General features: G+C 37.0%; 1 protein-coding gene across 2 annotated transcripts; it reads right to left on the bottom strand.

Moving 5' to 3' along the window:
- Positions 1–1,665: 1,665 nt before the first annotated feature.
- On the bottom strand, positions 1,666–17,156 carry LOC149731815 (uncharacterized). Of its 2 annotated transcripts, XM_089885116.1 has the most exons (15): positions 16,046–17,152; positions 15,668–15,801; positions 13,650–13,831; positions 13,321–13,455; positions 13,039–13,153; positions 12,188–12,337; positions 9,793–9,907; positions 8,766–8,921; positions 7,158–7,236; positions 6,678–6,847; positions 4,630–4,877; positions 4,354–4,486; positions 3,844–4,017; positions 3,410–3,549; positions 1,666–2,708 (listed from the first exon to the last, which is right to left on the bottom strand). In XM_089885116.1, exons 1-15 carry the CDS (start codon positions 16,491–16,493, stop codon positions 2,568–2,570), a joined length of 2,520 nt encoding a protein of 839 aa, XP_089741242.1. In that variant the 5' UTR covers positions 16,494–17,152; the 3' UTR covers positions 1,666–2,567. The 2 variants fall into 2 exon arrangements, 1 of the variants encoding a protein (XP_089741242.1); XR_016385721.1 differs by lacking the exon at positions 4,354–4,486 and having other exon boundaries at positions 16,046–17,156.
- Positions 17,157–17,208: the final 52 nt, after the last annotated feature.

Raw genomic sequence — 17,208 nt, forward strand, 5'->3', positions numbered from 1 at the left:
TGTGCCTTGCGACGACGCAAGCGCGCATGGGGCCCCATGAAAAGTGATGCGAAAAGCAAGCGTATAAAAGAAACCGCATTGTGACGTCACAAACGTGCGCTCTCTGGCGTGAACCGTACTATGACGTAATATTCGCGAGCGATTGCGAAGCGGTTATGACGCGATGTCATACAGACGTATTGTGACGTAACGCAGCGAACGTCACGACGCGAATGACGAGTATTGTAACAAAATTAAAGGGCCTAAACACACCCCAAATGTACTTCGCTTTAATCGATAGAGTGTGTTTTTCTAATTCCAACGACACCTTACTTGTTTTAATCGGTTCTGTATAACCAAAGATATTCCAGCTCAAACACCGTGAAATTCAAAAAACTGATTTGAAAGTTGCGTGGCGAAAAAAATTGAGAAGTGTACTACCCACGTGACAAAATTGTTGAAGCGTGGCCGCTCTCATTCAGAAAGGCGAGAGGCAGTGTTTTCAGCGAAAAACGAGAGAACAAAAAAAACGCAAAAAAGCACAAAAAAAACGCAGGTTTCGCTTTTACGAATGAATCAGTCACGTGACTAGTACGTTCCTATGTCACAATCACGGAGCTCGTAGTAAAAAAAGATAGCGCTAGAGATCACTGTTTGAGGACGAATATCTCCGCCTATACTGGACCAATTTTAATAAGCAAAGTATTTTTGGAATTAATAAAACGGTCGCTTTATGAATTTACCATAAAAAATAAAAGTGACGTGGGGTGTGTTTAGGCCCTTTAAGAACCGTAGCAAAAGTTCCTAAAGTAAGTTTGTTTAATATTAAAATAGATTAAAAATAAAACAAAAATACCAATCACAAGGCACATACAGGTTTACACATACGTAAAATATTCATAAATAGTTGGATTTAAGTGTAAGTACATTAAAATACTAGTTTATAATAAAGTAACATTAAATAACTAAATAATAACATAATAACTAATAATTAAGTAATACTAAAGAATAGCAATAGTACTTAACTTCAATTCTTGTAGAAGAAACAAATATAATCCTGTACTGAGTTCATCCAAACAGTGTAGCTTTGTCGTTGCTTCATCTAAACTGCCTTATACAGTTGCAAGGACGACGTTTTACATGCCCGAGGAATCAATGAAAAGCGGGAGACGTCGGCTAATCAAAATAATGACGTTGTGAGTTTAAATTTCCCGCGTTTTTCGGTTTCCATGTGTATGCTATTAGCGCTAGTACTGTCGATACATTATTTCTGACTAGTCATATTATATTAACCATAGTTTAAAGAATCACTTAATTAACGAGTATTTTAACGCTCACGAGGAAACTTTAACGCGTAAGGAACCCTTTAGTAAATCGGTAATCAGTTCCTTTTGACTTTGTTTACGTTACAGCGAAAATCTTAATAAAATTAGAGCTAATTACAATACGTGCTCAATCATTAAAGCCTTGCTATCTTGTCTTTCAAACACGTCGTACGCTTTAGCAGCAAATATAGGTTGACCAATTTATTGTGTGTTCTGTTTTAAACTTGGTAAAAAATGTCGTGTAGAATTAACTCTCTGGCTATGTTACTAATGGCTTTACTAAATAGTTTCGAAGGTACAGCAGCATATAACTCAAAATTAAGGCAGGCAAAACTTTTACACAAACACAACCAGACAGAAATTGCAGAATACTCCAATTGTATTTTTGCTTTACAAATGAAACACCGACAAATAATGTTTTGATCAAAAATGGTCATAATATGGCTAACCGTTTTAAGCATCGGTTGAAAAAGTTGCTTCTTCGTATTTACAAAGTCTTCTGTGAGATACCAACCGATTTTTTTCCATTTGCCGATAGTAGGCCAAGGGTAATAACAGACAAAATTATTGTAAATCTATCGCACTGTAACATTTTGAAACAGAAATACTCTAACAGTTACCAAAAGACAATAATGAGAACCGAGGGAGAGGTAAAACAGAAATACGGCGCCTAAGTTCGCATTAAATTAGATCGGGGCTGCGATGCACGAATGGGGAAGCGGGTAACTAACTAATAGGGTGGAGTTACCAAGAACTCGTAACCGGTTCTCACTGAAAGGAGAAGGAAACTGTTTGTAAGTCACAGTGAACGGAAGAGTTGTCATTTTCGAAGCTCAAAACAGATTTGGCACCTTGCAACGAAAGGTTTAATGTGCTGTCGCATTGGGGACGATAGCGTTCAGTGAGGAACATCATACAGAAAATTAGCGCCGTGTGTCTGGAGCACGCGATGCGCTCTGTCAAACAAAGCAAAGTGAAGCATCGAACGAAGTTTTACGGAATAACCTAAACCTAATACAGCACAAGGCTGACGTACAAGCTCAACAAACAAGTCAAACTAGAGGATCTGTGACGATGAAGTGAATTGCAGAGTTTAAAACATGGGCTAGGAGAATTTAGAACACAGTGAAGAAATTTTTGGAAGTGAAAATTTAACTAGAAGTTCCTGGTTTTGAATTGGGTGTTGCCGGACTGTTTCGGTGCTGCTGTACAATTTATGCAACTGGACAGTCTGGGAAGGGGAATACTGGACAATCTGAACTTCTAATCGCTTTCAGATTCGGTTGTGGCAAGTGACTGTATATCATGGGCTGTCCAGTCACCGTTAACGTCATCTAATGCCTCGACCGTTGACAAGAAGTGACGACCAGAGAAACCACCAACGATGTACAATGTACCATGCAACTGTGGGAAAAAAGAAGCTTAATTAGGGCAATATGATTATATATGATTTGCAGTTTAGAAAGGTAAAACTTGAACTAACAGTTACTATATGCTTCTACATAAATGTAACTTGTGTATTCTCGCGTGGCGGGCAACGATAAAACGTAGCTGTTATTTTTTATGCACTTCGTGCCAGAGTGATCACGTATGCTAGTTCATGAAACTTTAAGCGTTTTTTTTTTCATTTATTTGTAATGTATGGCTGACAATTTAGACAATCCATATATATTTATAGAAAAAAACGCAGCTAAAAATTAAATTCCGTATTTATACGTCTTTCATTCATAATCGGCAAAATGCGTCATACTTGTCTGTAATAACAAAATAAATGACGCAAGAACGTCGGCCACAGTTTAAATATAAACGAATTTATGCTGTTCAGCTTAGATACGAAACCACAATATACGTAAATGGGTTTATGGCCGTCTGGCTTCGGAAAAAATGATAATAAAAAGTTACACAGGTGCTAACTCGTAAGCAGGCACGAGGTGTATAAACCAGAACACTTATATTCTAAAACGGCGTTCGTTGGCCCGCCATGCGAGGATAATTAAGTTGCAAACAATCATGACAACACGAACATCTGTGCTTCCAATCATTAAATCTTATTTTAAATTTTATGGATTTTTATTTTATTTATAAAACAAAAACTCAAAACTCACCGATGCCAGACCAGCGTTGTTTCTAGGGACACCTAGCGGCGATGGAAGTATCACCCAAACATCTGCTTCCTCAGGATTGTAACGCTCCACCGATGACAAGAATGATGTACCGTCAAAACCTCCAACAGAATATAAAGCACCTGTAAAAAATATATGTTTGATAACCAAAGGACATATACTTCGACAACGTTTGCATATTATAGGCGTATGTGTCCATGGACATAATACTAGACAATTTTACGCCTTAATCGCCCGCTAAATTGCTCGAGTAGAAATGACCTTTAAAACAAAAAACAATCACCCACAAAGTTATACTCAGTTACCCATAAGCGCGCACGAGGTGTACGAAACAGAACACTCATGTTTACCGACTACGAGGGTTCAACAAGCTGCATTCATACATGCTGCCAAACCATGTGTAAACATACACCAACCGTTATGTTCTGCCATGCCGAGGCCACGACGTTGAACGTTCAACGCGGCGGTGAAGGTCCAACGATCAGCCACAGGGTCGTATTTCTCCGCTGTATTGAGACAAGTCCAACCGTCGCTACCACCAACCGCAAACAGGTGAGAACCAAGAGCTGCCACGCCAAGTGAGCTTCGGCCTACGGAACGAATATAACAACTGTGTTATGGAATAAATTGGTCCATATATAGAAGGGGGGGGGAAGATGGAACACGTTTTCACTCTATTTTCTCTTGCATTTGGTAGTAGACAAAGAACACTCCATTAATTATAAAACCGTATCTTCACGACTCCATAGACCGTTGTTAATTGCTTAAAAGATATTTGAATATTATGTACTAAAGATCTCCCGTCTTTCCCCACCCTACTATATAACTGGTACACTCGTTAACAGAAACCGCTCATTGTAAATTTGGTGGAGAATAAAATATAAACATCGAACAAAAGGCATCGATGTACTGATGTATAAGATTACCAGTGTGCATCTGCGCTTTGTAACTCCATTCGTCCGCGGAAGGATCGTACACTTGGCAAGTTTTGATTGCAACAACACCTGTGCTTTTTTGCACTCCGCCCACGCAGTACAGTAGGTTGTTCAACACGGCAACCTGGTAATGTTTCATTGCACATACTTGTGTTTCACGCGTTAAGGGGCTTTTACTGCACAGTAGTTCGGCGTAAAGGCCGATAAAAGTTTGGTGCCTTTAACTACTATAGTTATAGTAGAACATGAGGTATCATACATGCTTACCGAGGCCTCAGAACACCGCGATTTCAGCGACTGTACGTGACACCACTGCTCCGTTGTGGGATCGAATTTCTCGACCGTGACGTGGTCATGTGATCCAGAAGATCCGCCAACGGCGTACAAGTGCCCGCGCAGAACAGCGACAGCAAAACGAGCTCGCTTTTCGCTCATTCGAGACATCGGACTCCACCGATTTGCTGAAGAATCGAAGCATTCAACCGTGTCCAAGCATTCTGATTGGTTAAAGCCACCTGTATATTGATAAGGGAATTAGAACCGAACCGAGTCCGGAAAATCGTTAGCGAAAGTAGGTTAAAAACACTTTGTTTTAGGACCAGCTTTGCTGTTTAAACAGATATAGTTTCACGAAACTAGGTTACCCTGGGAAAGGAATTGACAACCACGACACGCAGACGTGAAGAAAAATCAATATTTTCCGGCTACTCAAGCGTATAACACTGTCTGCCAAAATAGTAGAGCCAACTGGCAGACACATGCACAATGTACATTACCACAGCATGGCTGCATAAACGCCTGGTCGCCAGGGAGTATACAACAGGCATGGCAATACGCACTGGTACGACTTGTATTTGTGGGCGGTGTCATTTGCACAATACCGTGGGAGTGCTTGTAAAGTAGCGTGATATGTGTCGTAATAAACGACTAAACCGAGCAGTTTTACGGTTCTTGGTTTCGCAGTTAAAACCTAATTAAATAGTTTTACAATGTATACGAACTGCGACACTTTTTCGAAGCGCAAGAATAAAGTAGGGTGATGTTAATTCATTTATTGTAGATACAGAATATATATGTTTCGCCACGACGCTGTTATATGCATAGGCATATAGCTCCCCTTAGTACTCCTGAACTCTTTTAATCAGTGTCTTTCCTAATAAGTCGTTCCTAAGCCAAGACGTCAAAGCGTGCATGTGGCGCCTGTTTCAATGCGGCGTGCGATCCCAAGGGGCTACGAAGTAATTTCACTTCAGGGGTTTTAATTCAATTCAAGTGGTGTAAGATGGGGCCGGGATTGAGCTGTCGCGGTGGATTTGATGACGATTGTGCGGGCGATTAAGGCGCAAGGAAAGTAATGGTCTGAATGCGATGAACTGGTTTCAACCGGTTATTGCTGCTTTTGATGTAACAATTTTTTGATATTTTGTTTACTTTCATTCGCCTTAAACATAAAACATTTAAACACGCAAGGCAGTTAGCAAACATTTGCTTGCCGTTAGGTTAAACGTCGGGTTCATGTGCGTCATTTAATTGATTTATTGAGATAATGAAGTTATAGGAAGACGCTTGGGTGTGCCAACTTATGCATTGACGTAGACTTCGCTATGGCTTGTGCGCATTCTATTCAATCCATGATAAGAAGCATCGGATATCCTGCATTAGATCAGTGCGAATGATCCGATAATGGACCAGTGACCGCTGTAAAACCGCCTGCTCTAATTATAAACCAATAAAGCGAACCAAATGTTGTGTCAACGGAAAACTACCGAATTTCCGACGCGTGATACGACAACTGATACAGCTTGAGAATTTGAGCGATTGTTTAAATATGAAACAGAATCGGTGTCGCGATCTGTTCAATCGCATATTGCGTCACTTCAACTGTTGTGACTCAAAGACGAATAAAATAGAATTAGAAACCGAAACTAAACACGTCGACGATATTTTATCGCAAAGCGTGCGTATTTGTTCGTATGAACAAAAACATCCCAGGAAAATATCTACAATTTTTAAATCTTGTTGTATGCAAGCGTATCGTTTATCAAGTTTTTAGTAAAACCCGAGGTGTTAATGCAGTTAGCCCTATAGTTGTTAAACATTAGGAACCTCAATGATTACTTTGGTGAATGGTGAATGGGATATACTTTGACTCTGCTTGTTTTGTTTTCACCCAACCGCACGATAAAGCGCATTTTAATGCAATAAACTAGAATCCTAAAATATATGATGTCACCCTTGTGTCCAAAGTTAGGGTTACACGTAACATGGCACCACAAACACTCCGTCTTTACGCCTTTATTGCTATAAACACTCACCGGCAACTATTAGCTTTCCTTGCAGTTGTGCGACACCTGCAGCACAACGAGCCACAGCCAGCTGACCAAGAGGACTCACAGAAGCCACCGACGACGAGCATGAGGTGGTGGTAGAAGCTGAACTTACAGACGATGTTGCGTTCGTTGCGAATCCATTTGTCTCGTTTCCACTGAGAAGATGCGTGAAGAATATTAAAATTGAAATTACAGCCAATTATCAAATAAATTTTGCAACTTTTTTTTATCTAAGAGCGTGTTATAACGACTGTTGTTTTACCGTAATATCGCGTCTTTCGGATTTTGTAAACTATACTCCGAAGACAAAATAAAGTCATTTATTAATTTAATTCACCATAGTGCAGAAAAAAGCAATGCTAAGTACATGTTCACGTAGAACCGAGCGCATATGTAAGTTACACAGACGACATTGCTAATCGAACAAATTCAATGTTTGATTGCAGTCTGTAACGCTCCACTTACTTTAAAAGGCCGTTGTTCGGGAGACGAATGGAGAGCGTGCACAGGACCCCACCCACTGAACAGAGAGAAATCACGTGGTCTGTGAAAAACAAAATGTTGTGGGTTAGATAAGGGTCACGTGGGGTAAAGGAATTTGGGAGAGAAATGATTAAGTGATTTTAGACGGAATTTTAGAGTTGGTTTTAACATATAGTACTGTGGGATAAGATATATACCTCTGGGACAATACAAAAGGAAGGAAAAGTGGAGTATCATAAATAGTAAATACTATACTTTTTAGAATGCACAGTATATACCTACTTGTGTTTTTGGTTTAAAGTAACTAAATTCCAGCTTAACTGTAAAATGTAAATGATGACGTGTTAATACCATCCTTTTAGAATAATATAACTACCAGCTACAAGTGTTGTCGAATTAACACGTTAATTATCGATGCCAGTCTGCATAACATCGTCCAGCAACCACACTAACGTATAGACGAGGCGGGTCGATTTTGTTGCGTATTTTTGTTTGCAGGTAGCGTGACGTGTATGCTGGAAATTGTGTGGTTATTTTACCATGGGGCGTTGGCAGAATCCTGGTTTCCTATTGGCTAATTGCGAATGATGCAAATCGTGACGAAAGAAACCACGTGACGTGTGGGAGTTTCGTGGGAAACATGCTTCTATGAATAATAACGTAGTGTGCGGGCGTGTTTGGGAGGACACATAACAGGGTGGGCCAACTGAATGCTAACCATGAAGTCAATCAAATTGAATCAATCACTTGTAAATTAAACAAGGTATGCTTGGATGGCCGTTTTGTAACCTCATGTTCGTGTTTGTATGGGCTGTGTTCAAGTCTGGCAAAGTCATGTTTCTACCTATCGTTTGGTTGTCTACCCACCAAACATAGCTGTATAATCCCCTACGTGAAAATTTTACGAAAAACTAAGATTTGTTACATTTGTGTATGTATATTTGTATAGTGCATGTATCAAGTCGAAACAGATTCGTGATCACGCAGGACGGTGCGCTGCAGTCCAAGGTTCATAGGCACAGAAATGATTAATCCTACAACTAAGTACGATTTACATCTCTATCGGATTTGTATCAGTAACGTGCCGGGCGAGGTCACACGATTTCCAGGCGTGTTAAAATCGGGAGTGTGCGCGACTAACACGGAATGTTAATTACGGAAAGCAGGGATCTGTGAAAAGATATTTGCGATGTATTGTTTGGGTATAGGTTGGATTTTCAAAGGAAAGCGAAAATACAATGGTGTAAAGATATGTAACGCCACTTGGTTGGTACGACGTTGTGAATTGGTTTTTGTTTCGCTTGAAGAATGACTACGCACCGGGTATTGTTTACAGCCGGTGAAATTACTTCTTATTGATATCAGCACAACTGGGTTCAAATTTGACATTACAAGACTTTAGTTTTTACTTATATACGAAAATACATGTAAAGGTTAAATCTAAAATGCAATATCCAAAACTTTATTAATTTTCTTTGCACTGCAGTTTTACATATATAGTCCGAATACCCAGCTCTAATATCGATCCCGTATTCAAAGTTAAAACGTATAAACACGTAGAAATATCGGCTTAACAAGTGGCACGCCTACCTGAACCCTGTGCTGGTGTTGTAGCAATAACTGACCACTCGCCGTCCATACAACACAATGCACGTGAGTTGCTGTCATCGGAATCACTGGAAGATATGGAATCGATGGATGACGAACGAGAGAGTCGGATTTTCTGCTGGGCTCCATTGGTTTTGCCTAGAAACAAATACTGTGGTGTATTTTATGAAGTACCGACTGAATACAAGTATTTTTACCAATTATTACCGCTCATAAAACTGTACATAAAGAGATGTTTAAAGATAGATAAAGGTGTATTATAAAATACGGGTTGTTATATTAAACTAATTAAAGAATAAGGTTTACAAAAAGTGGTTGATCATTTTTTTTTTATAAAAACGAAATCGGGTAAAAAGTACGATGGTTTGGGGTAAGATAGATAACGTTAGGACATGGTATCTCTTATTTTTTCGGATCATCTTTTAACAATCCATTACGCTATTTTAATTTTGATAAATACTCTTGGTTTACTACCAAATGAGATAAATGAGATGAAACAGAACGTAAGCATGGACCAATTTAGTGAATTTACCCAAAGCTATACTATATATGTTATTATGTTGTATATATCCACTAAAAACAGGGCTATGAAGTTGCGATTAAACGGACAAAATAAAGTGGTAAGGCTCAGGCGAAAACTAGCGGTTTATAAATCTGAATATGAAGCTTGAAGTGAATATTCTTTTTTATTGCAATGTTTATGCTTGGCTCGATCAAATGCATATTTTATAAAAATCAAAATCGCAGGTCACACACGCATGGCACAGCCTACTAAATATAATTATATATAGAATATAGTGATAGTATTATAGTATAGTAAGCCCTTGTAGTCGTGTACTCTATATACAAGCATATATATAACATAAACCACGGTTTTATTCCGGGTTTAAACAAAATAACACCGTTAATAAAACGTCAGTCAAAAACAGCTCAATCCCCCAAAATACGATGTTTTAATCTATAGAGCAAAATGTTTCGAAGAGGTCATTCAATGTAAAACATAGCTTACCGTAAACGTAATCCCTTGGTTCATCATGCGATAGTTTTCGATTATAATTATTGCCGTGGAAGCCGCTGGCAGATGAAGGGGTGTTATTGATTTCATCCAGTGGGATCCGTTGAACCTGCGAGACATTTTATCATATGAGGGATTAAAGGTCGAAGACTGATTGCATGCGCAGTATGGTACGTGGCCAAATGTGTTGCACTGTTTACTGTTTGGCTTGTACTTTGTCATTTGCATAGGCAATAGAGTCACAAGTGGTGGGATAACTTGTCCTGTGTTGGAGAACTTTACGAACGTGTATTACACTAGTTGTTTTGGAGACACGCGTCACTTTGTGTAAACTGACGCTGCTGGTGTCAAATGGCGGTTATTTAAACCTAGCAACTTGTGGTATTGTGGAATTAAAATGTTATGCCTTTGATGATATATGCGCGTCACTGGCGTCATACAGCACAGGACATGGTATTGGTATCTTTTGTGACAAACATCATGTGATTTGACGTATTGAACATTTAATATGATGAGAAAATGAACATAAAGGGTAGATTTCACATTTCATGTCAAAACTCAAATCGGAAATTAAAAACGACCTTTGAATAAAATATGAAGCGTTGGCAACAACAATTTAAGCTTTCTCTATGAATAACAACTTCGTAACAACGTATAGATAGGTTGGGGTAAAATGGTCTCTAAGTTTTTATACCTTTTAAATTTCCATTTGGCAGTAAACAAAGCGAACTTTATTAAAATTACGAAACCGTATACTCAGTCCTCACGAATGTAAAACTACGGCGGTAATTGTTAAAACACGATTAGAAAATATGGGATTTTATGTGCTAACGGTATCCCATTTTTTCTCACATTACTACATATGCTGTAAAAAAAAAACAATTGGCAAAAAAAGTTCAAGTAATTTGAGAACCAGGCTATAGAAGAAAATCTCTGTCGGAAAGATTATTGATTGCTGTTTAATCCGGTCGTAATTCAAGCAGACCGTTCGTTACGAAAGTGATAACGACGATTGAACGACCTTCACCAAGCTAAACATGCGACCATTGATTATAAATGGGGTGATTTGTATTTGCGCAACCAGGAGTCCGTGCTATGTAAATACGGGTAGTCTGGGGACAACCTTATTTAATTCAGTATGGCGGGTCAATGCAAATAATAAGGGAGTTATATATTTAATAGTGGGGGAGGTAGCAAACGCCCAATAAACATGACTTTGTGAGTCAATAATAAAGGAGAAATTGTGGCCCACGATCCTTTATTAGTGTTTTTTCCTCATAAATTCTAACATTAGCGTTCCACAAGCCTTTTAAGATGAGATCTTTCCAATTACTTGGCTAATAATAGAAAATAAGAAAAATCGCCAGAAAAGATTTAATTGATAATGACAGGCGCAAAAAATCAATACAGGCTGTTGCTCCAGTAAGTCATGTCTGGCAACCAACTCCCATCAAAGTCTTATGTATTGATTGAGTTACATACATAGACCAACTAAATTCACTTGAGGCTATATGCATTTAGAGATTATAAATATGTAATACATTGAGAACTGATACAGTTCGGTGTTTTTTTCTATTTTGTTTTTACACTTGTTTTGTTGTTGCTATGTATAAAACCACAGACAGCAAAACAGCTTTACATTGATGTACTTTAGTTTAAGTTGTTTGTATTTCACCGAAAATACCCACACAGTACCAGGTAAAAGAAGGCCATTCTCTCTCTGTGTGATTAATTATGTCATACACAACCGTTTAATGAGCCATTAAAATAACACCCGCTGTGTCAGACATTTAAAATACAAAAATAGAACTCTAAACCACTAACTAGCAAACACCAGCCACATTGTGTGGGCAACAAATAAAGCACTGCCTTCCCTCACAACAATATAATATCAATACCAATCAATTCTAACCAAATTATAAAGAATTTAATTAACACAGTTAGCTGTCTTAAGATAAGCAATGGTGGCAATCAATACTGTTGTCTGCTAGTGTTACCAATAAGAAATAGGCAAGGACCATACCCTGACTTTAACTATAACTTGATTACACAGCACAGAACTTGTTAAAATTAGTAAAACTTAAAAAATAGTTACCAAACAACTGGCTAACTGGGAATTAAAATATATTTAGGGTTTCAATACAAAGTTTACAAACATAACAAAAAATATCATCATATGCATGATATGCATGATACAACATTAATCTCACACATTTCAGTTTAAAACTAAAGCCATCTTCATTCTTCAATAGTGTCAGAAGTTATAATGATATTAAAACTGATAAGAAAATCTGGGATTTAGGCATCTGTGTTTGATGTCCCAATACAGAAACCTCATTTAGTGTAATGAATTAACGAAGGCCGTTTCACGTGGTATTCAAATACTAACCTGTTCTGTAAGATCCTCAAAATAACGCTCACCCCTCTGTTCGATTATGTATCGCACCCATGCAAGGGCAGTGTGACCGATTGAACCTTCTCTAAGGTTGGTAAGCAACATGCTTATAACTCCATTTCCGTGGTTCATCACAATTTCAATCTGGAAGATTACACAGTTAGGGTGGCATACACGTCTGCTCTCTTGTCTTTTGTACCAAAAGCTATTATTTACCATTCACATTGAAACAAAATAATTTCATTGCAAAAAGTATACTTAACATGGCTTAGAAACAAATATTACCACAAAACTTTTTTTTTGCTTTTAAAGTTGTATTTATATAGTAGTTCATTAATGCTGAAAGGGCGTTGCATTTTTAATTCTTTGCAAAACCAAATCTCAATGAATGGAAACTTCCTATGCTGATGATTAGTAAGACATTCATAATTGTTAACATAGGGATGACTAATGATTCTAACTCAGCGCCAGGATACGTTTGAAATATTACTTTAACTAAACATTGGCCGAACACAACACTTATTCAAAACAGCTGTGCTATTCAAAACCAAGGACTTTGTTTAAATTTTAGAGAAATAAGTCAAAATCTGCACTTTTTCGTGACGGATACAAATACAAGAACTGGTGAAAAAAGCTTCATTTTCCTAAAAATTTATTATAAAAATCTTTAATAAATTTTGCCAATTAGGTTTACTTATTTGATATGACCAAATAGTTTAAATTGTGATTCGTAATAAATTCTCCAGTTTCCATAGTTTAGTTTTTGTCGGAATATAAAAAAAAGGTGAATACATTTATTATTAAATTTCATTTATTAATTTACTGGCAATAAATTACACAAAAACCTTAATTCTTGGCAGGTTCAACAGTTCATTGGAAGCGGCAACTGCTTCAAAGTTTTCCTCAATGTAATTATCAATATATTGTTTCAATTCCATATCATCAACACTGGATGCAAGTCTGCAGATAAAGGTAACATGTTAATTGTTAAAACTTGTTTTACAGATTAGAATAAAGCAATTCTACAGAATTACAGATACAGTAAACAAGTTAGTTTTAATAAACTAATGCTTGCCGAATAGTTGCGATATTGATATAGAATTGTGTAGAGATTAAATAGAGCATACCTTCTCATAGGAACACAGTGTTCTGGTTCAAGATCTGCTATAATATATCTTCTACATAATGGCGTGACTCGTTCTACACCAAGCTGAAGACATGCCTTGTAGACAGCAGTTAATAGCTCCGATGGTATAACCAACCTAGAAATGGTATTTAGATTAATTAAAAAACAGCAAAAATGCACGATTGCCAAATGTACTTTATTTTTAAACAGTTATAATGCTCAAAATATAAATTTTCGGGAATACCTTAAAAATTTGATAAAACTCATAGCACTTTATCAACCTAAGTCATTGAAACAATACACTTAAAAGCATTCTCCACAACAACATACTTGGCAGTGTAAATGTAATCAATTAAAATCTCAACAGCATCAGCAAGAAGACCATTTCTACCATCCAGCGGAATTCTTGACAAGTTTCCAACCTCCTGCTCACCACGGGAAAGCTCGTCGAAGATTGAGCGAGCAGCACCTCCTACTACCACACGATGACAGTATATTTCCTTTCCACCAACCTGGAAATTAAAACGTTGCAGAAAATTGCGAACCCAACACTGTTCACAGCTCATCACGTATCACTATTTAGTTAAAACTTTCCTGACCGCACATTTTAAGATTTAATCAAGTTTTGAAGTTTCTTTTGGAAAATATTCTTTGAGTTACTTATAAAATAAGAAGAATGAGTGACATCACTTTAAATGAGACTCCATTTTAGCAGCCACTAAGTATCATTGCTGTCCAGTCTATTTTAATTGAGTATTTTGTTTCGGGAAAATGAAAAAAAATAAAAGAATCAAACAAGTTCACCATGATGTAAAACACATAGCACATGACATGATAGATGGACTTACTTAGTTACACACAATCCCTTAAACCAGCAAAGTTTGAACAAGAGTAAAAAAAGTAAGATTCAGCAAAAACAACTCAAAAATATGAAATGCATTATAAATAAATGAATGAATCCAGACATTTCCATTAACTAAAGGAAAGTGTTTATTTTACCAAAATATGTCAAAGAAAAAAATGAAAAACAACAGTCCTGAGAATTGGAAACATTTTGGTGGGATTTATTTCTTAGAACGAGTGTTATCACATGACACGTGAAGCTGATTTCCAATTAATGTTAATGTTTAATAATTTTACTAAAACATCAGGTTTACTGTCTACTTGTACAACCGCATGACAAATTTAACCCCTGCAAATGTTTGTTCAGCTCTTCAGGTAAACCAGGTGCTTGAACTTATCGCAGTTGTGGACTTTAATAGCAAGGTCTATGTTTGTTTGTTTGCTCACAAAATGGAGCATACGCGTGGACAAACATATGACGTCTAGACTAACTTAAGCCGGGGGAATTTTGACACTGTACCCAGTCATCACTAATACATCACTTCCTCCCCCGAGGCAAAAATGGAACAATTTAACCATATATATATATAATATATTAATTTTTTTTATTTAAAATCAAAATAGGGCCTACTGAAAATCTTTTTTTTAAATGTTCATTTTAAATCAAGCCAAAAAACGGACAATTCATAAAAAAAAGTTCAGACAATTTTAAAGAATCAGTTATGAGTTTGTAGATTTAATCCTTTGGCTAACAATGAGCTAAAAGAGTTGTGTGGAAGAAATTAATTCTATAAATACTTTGTTAAGGGTTACACAAACACTGTTAAGGGGAAGACTAAAGTCAACAGGCATTCGACAATGACAGACAACAAAAGCTAGGAAGCACAAGGAATACTTTAAAGTATCAAGAGCAATCGATTAAGGATGTCCTTGTGTGAAAAATCCAGACTAATGACAAGCAGAAAAAATTTGAGCAACAGCTATTTCCCACGTAAAGTGAACTAAATTGACCCCTGGCTGTACTTAAGGTCACTTTGTCTATTTTAGCAATTAATTTTGAATAGCTGTTTAATTTTAATTGCCTTTTAAAAAGCCATTACCAAACATTGGTGTATCATACAATAATAAAAAAACCAACCATATATAATTATGCAATTAGTTGTCTTTCTTGAAAGCAACCAGGAAATGTGGTAAAGGTAACCACGGTCCACGGTTCTAAAAATTTCGCTGACTATGCGTATTTACACAAACTGATAGCAGTAAGAGCGCACACAATTAACCTATTGTGACATAAGATACTGATTACAATACCTTAACATTAATGCTAAAGTGAAAATATCCTGTCAATACATTGGTTATTTATGATATTAAGTTGTGACTATAAAACTAAAGGTCACATTGTATCCCCTAAGCTTTTATAAGATTATTGTTCCATGCATTAATTGATATGACCTTTCAGTACATTACCGCAAAGGGGTTTGTGTGTGTTAACATTATAGGCGCACCTGTAACACAAGATCACAGAAATGCTTGCTTTTCCTGAATACATCGAGTCTATGAATTGTATTATCATGATGTTGAGTGTCTGTCCACTCTAACACACTTGGCTGATGGGACTTCTTGTATGCGGTTTTAAACTCTGGAAAGGCACAACCTATTTAACCTTAAAGCATGTTTGCCCGTTATTAATAAATTGTAATGTTAAGATTATGATTTATTGGGAAAGAATTTTTAGTGGCTAATGTAATGTTTAGCGCATATTTAACGAGTGCAGCTGCAGCTTAACCTAGCTTAGGCATAACATTTAAATTAGTAACAGCTTAAGTGTTCAGCATTATAAATAGGATATGTATCCAAGCTTTAATTAATCTTTAAGGATTTACCTTTCGACATGTCCTCTTCAATGTCGCTGTCATCCGCATCAACATCCGACTGTCTATGAAGGTCGTCGTCCTTCGACAATCCTGCATCTCCGTTCTCAGACCGTGCTTTGAATGGAACCTCACTGTGCTCTGGTTCCATTGTTAAAGTGACATTCCCTTCATAACTTTTGTCATCTGATGAAGAATCATTCTCACACATTCTTGATGTTTGGTCCAAAACCTCAGAACTTTGTTTCTTTATTTCGTTTTTGTCTGCCGTCTTTTCGATGACATTTCCATTTAAATTTTTGCAGTCATGAGCTGAACAGTCTCCATTTTCAACTGATTTTTCGTTGTTTTTTTCAGCCTTGATTATTGTTTGCTTTATCATTGCTTGTTTCAATGGTGCATCCCCTGCACCATTATGCAGTAATTCTGAATTAGAAACTTGCTGGATGGGGTACTCCATGTTGATCAAAAAAATCAACTAAACCCAACCAAACACTTAATATACTTCGATTTTGAAACAGATAGAATCAACTTTATTGAGTAGAAAATATGGAAAAAATTGTATATCTGATCTGGAATGGCTCTTGCTTTTATAAGTTACTACTGGTGCTTCTTAATCTTGAACGAGAAAAGAGTTTTTGGTATGAAAACAGGGTACGAACGGGCAATGTCTGATGCATGTTGACAAGAAGGGGTAAATCTATATCAACCCTTGATGTTTACCCTCTACTTAGGGTCTGGAAAGATCAGCAACTATATATCAAAATCTGCACGGTTACAAAAAGAAGTCTTTACATAATACGATCAACAATGCTAATACAAAAAAAAACAATAAAACGTTTTGTTCGCGCGTTACGTAAAAAATCAATCTGTAAATAACCAAAACCACTGCTATGTATGTATATTTATTTGCATACGATAAATAAAAACACAACAGTAACAGATAAATACAGCTGAGTTTAATTTATGCTATAAATTAAAGTAACAGTAACCAACACGAACGATACATAATGACGCTTCACTTTCACACATGCTACACTCGTCTGCCCGTTTTAAAAAAAACCACTACTTCACACAAGACTCGACGTTTGGCTATAACACGCGGCAACTGTGAAGCATGCCTACGTGATCGCGCGAACGAACCGCAAATGGTCGAGAAAAAAGCAAATTGAGAG

The sequence above is a fragment of the Ciona robusta genome, chromosome 9, assembly GCF_009617815.1.
Source record: "Ciona robusta chromosome 9, ASM961781v2".
NCBI lineage: Eukaryota > Metazoa > Chordata > Ascidiacea > Phlebobranchia > Cionidae > Ciona > Ciona robusta.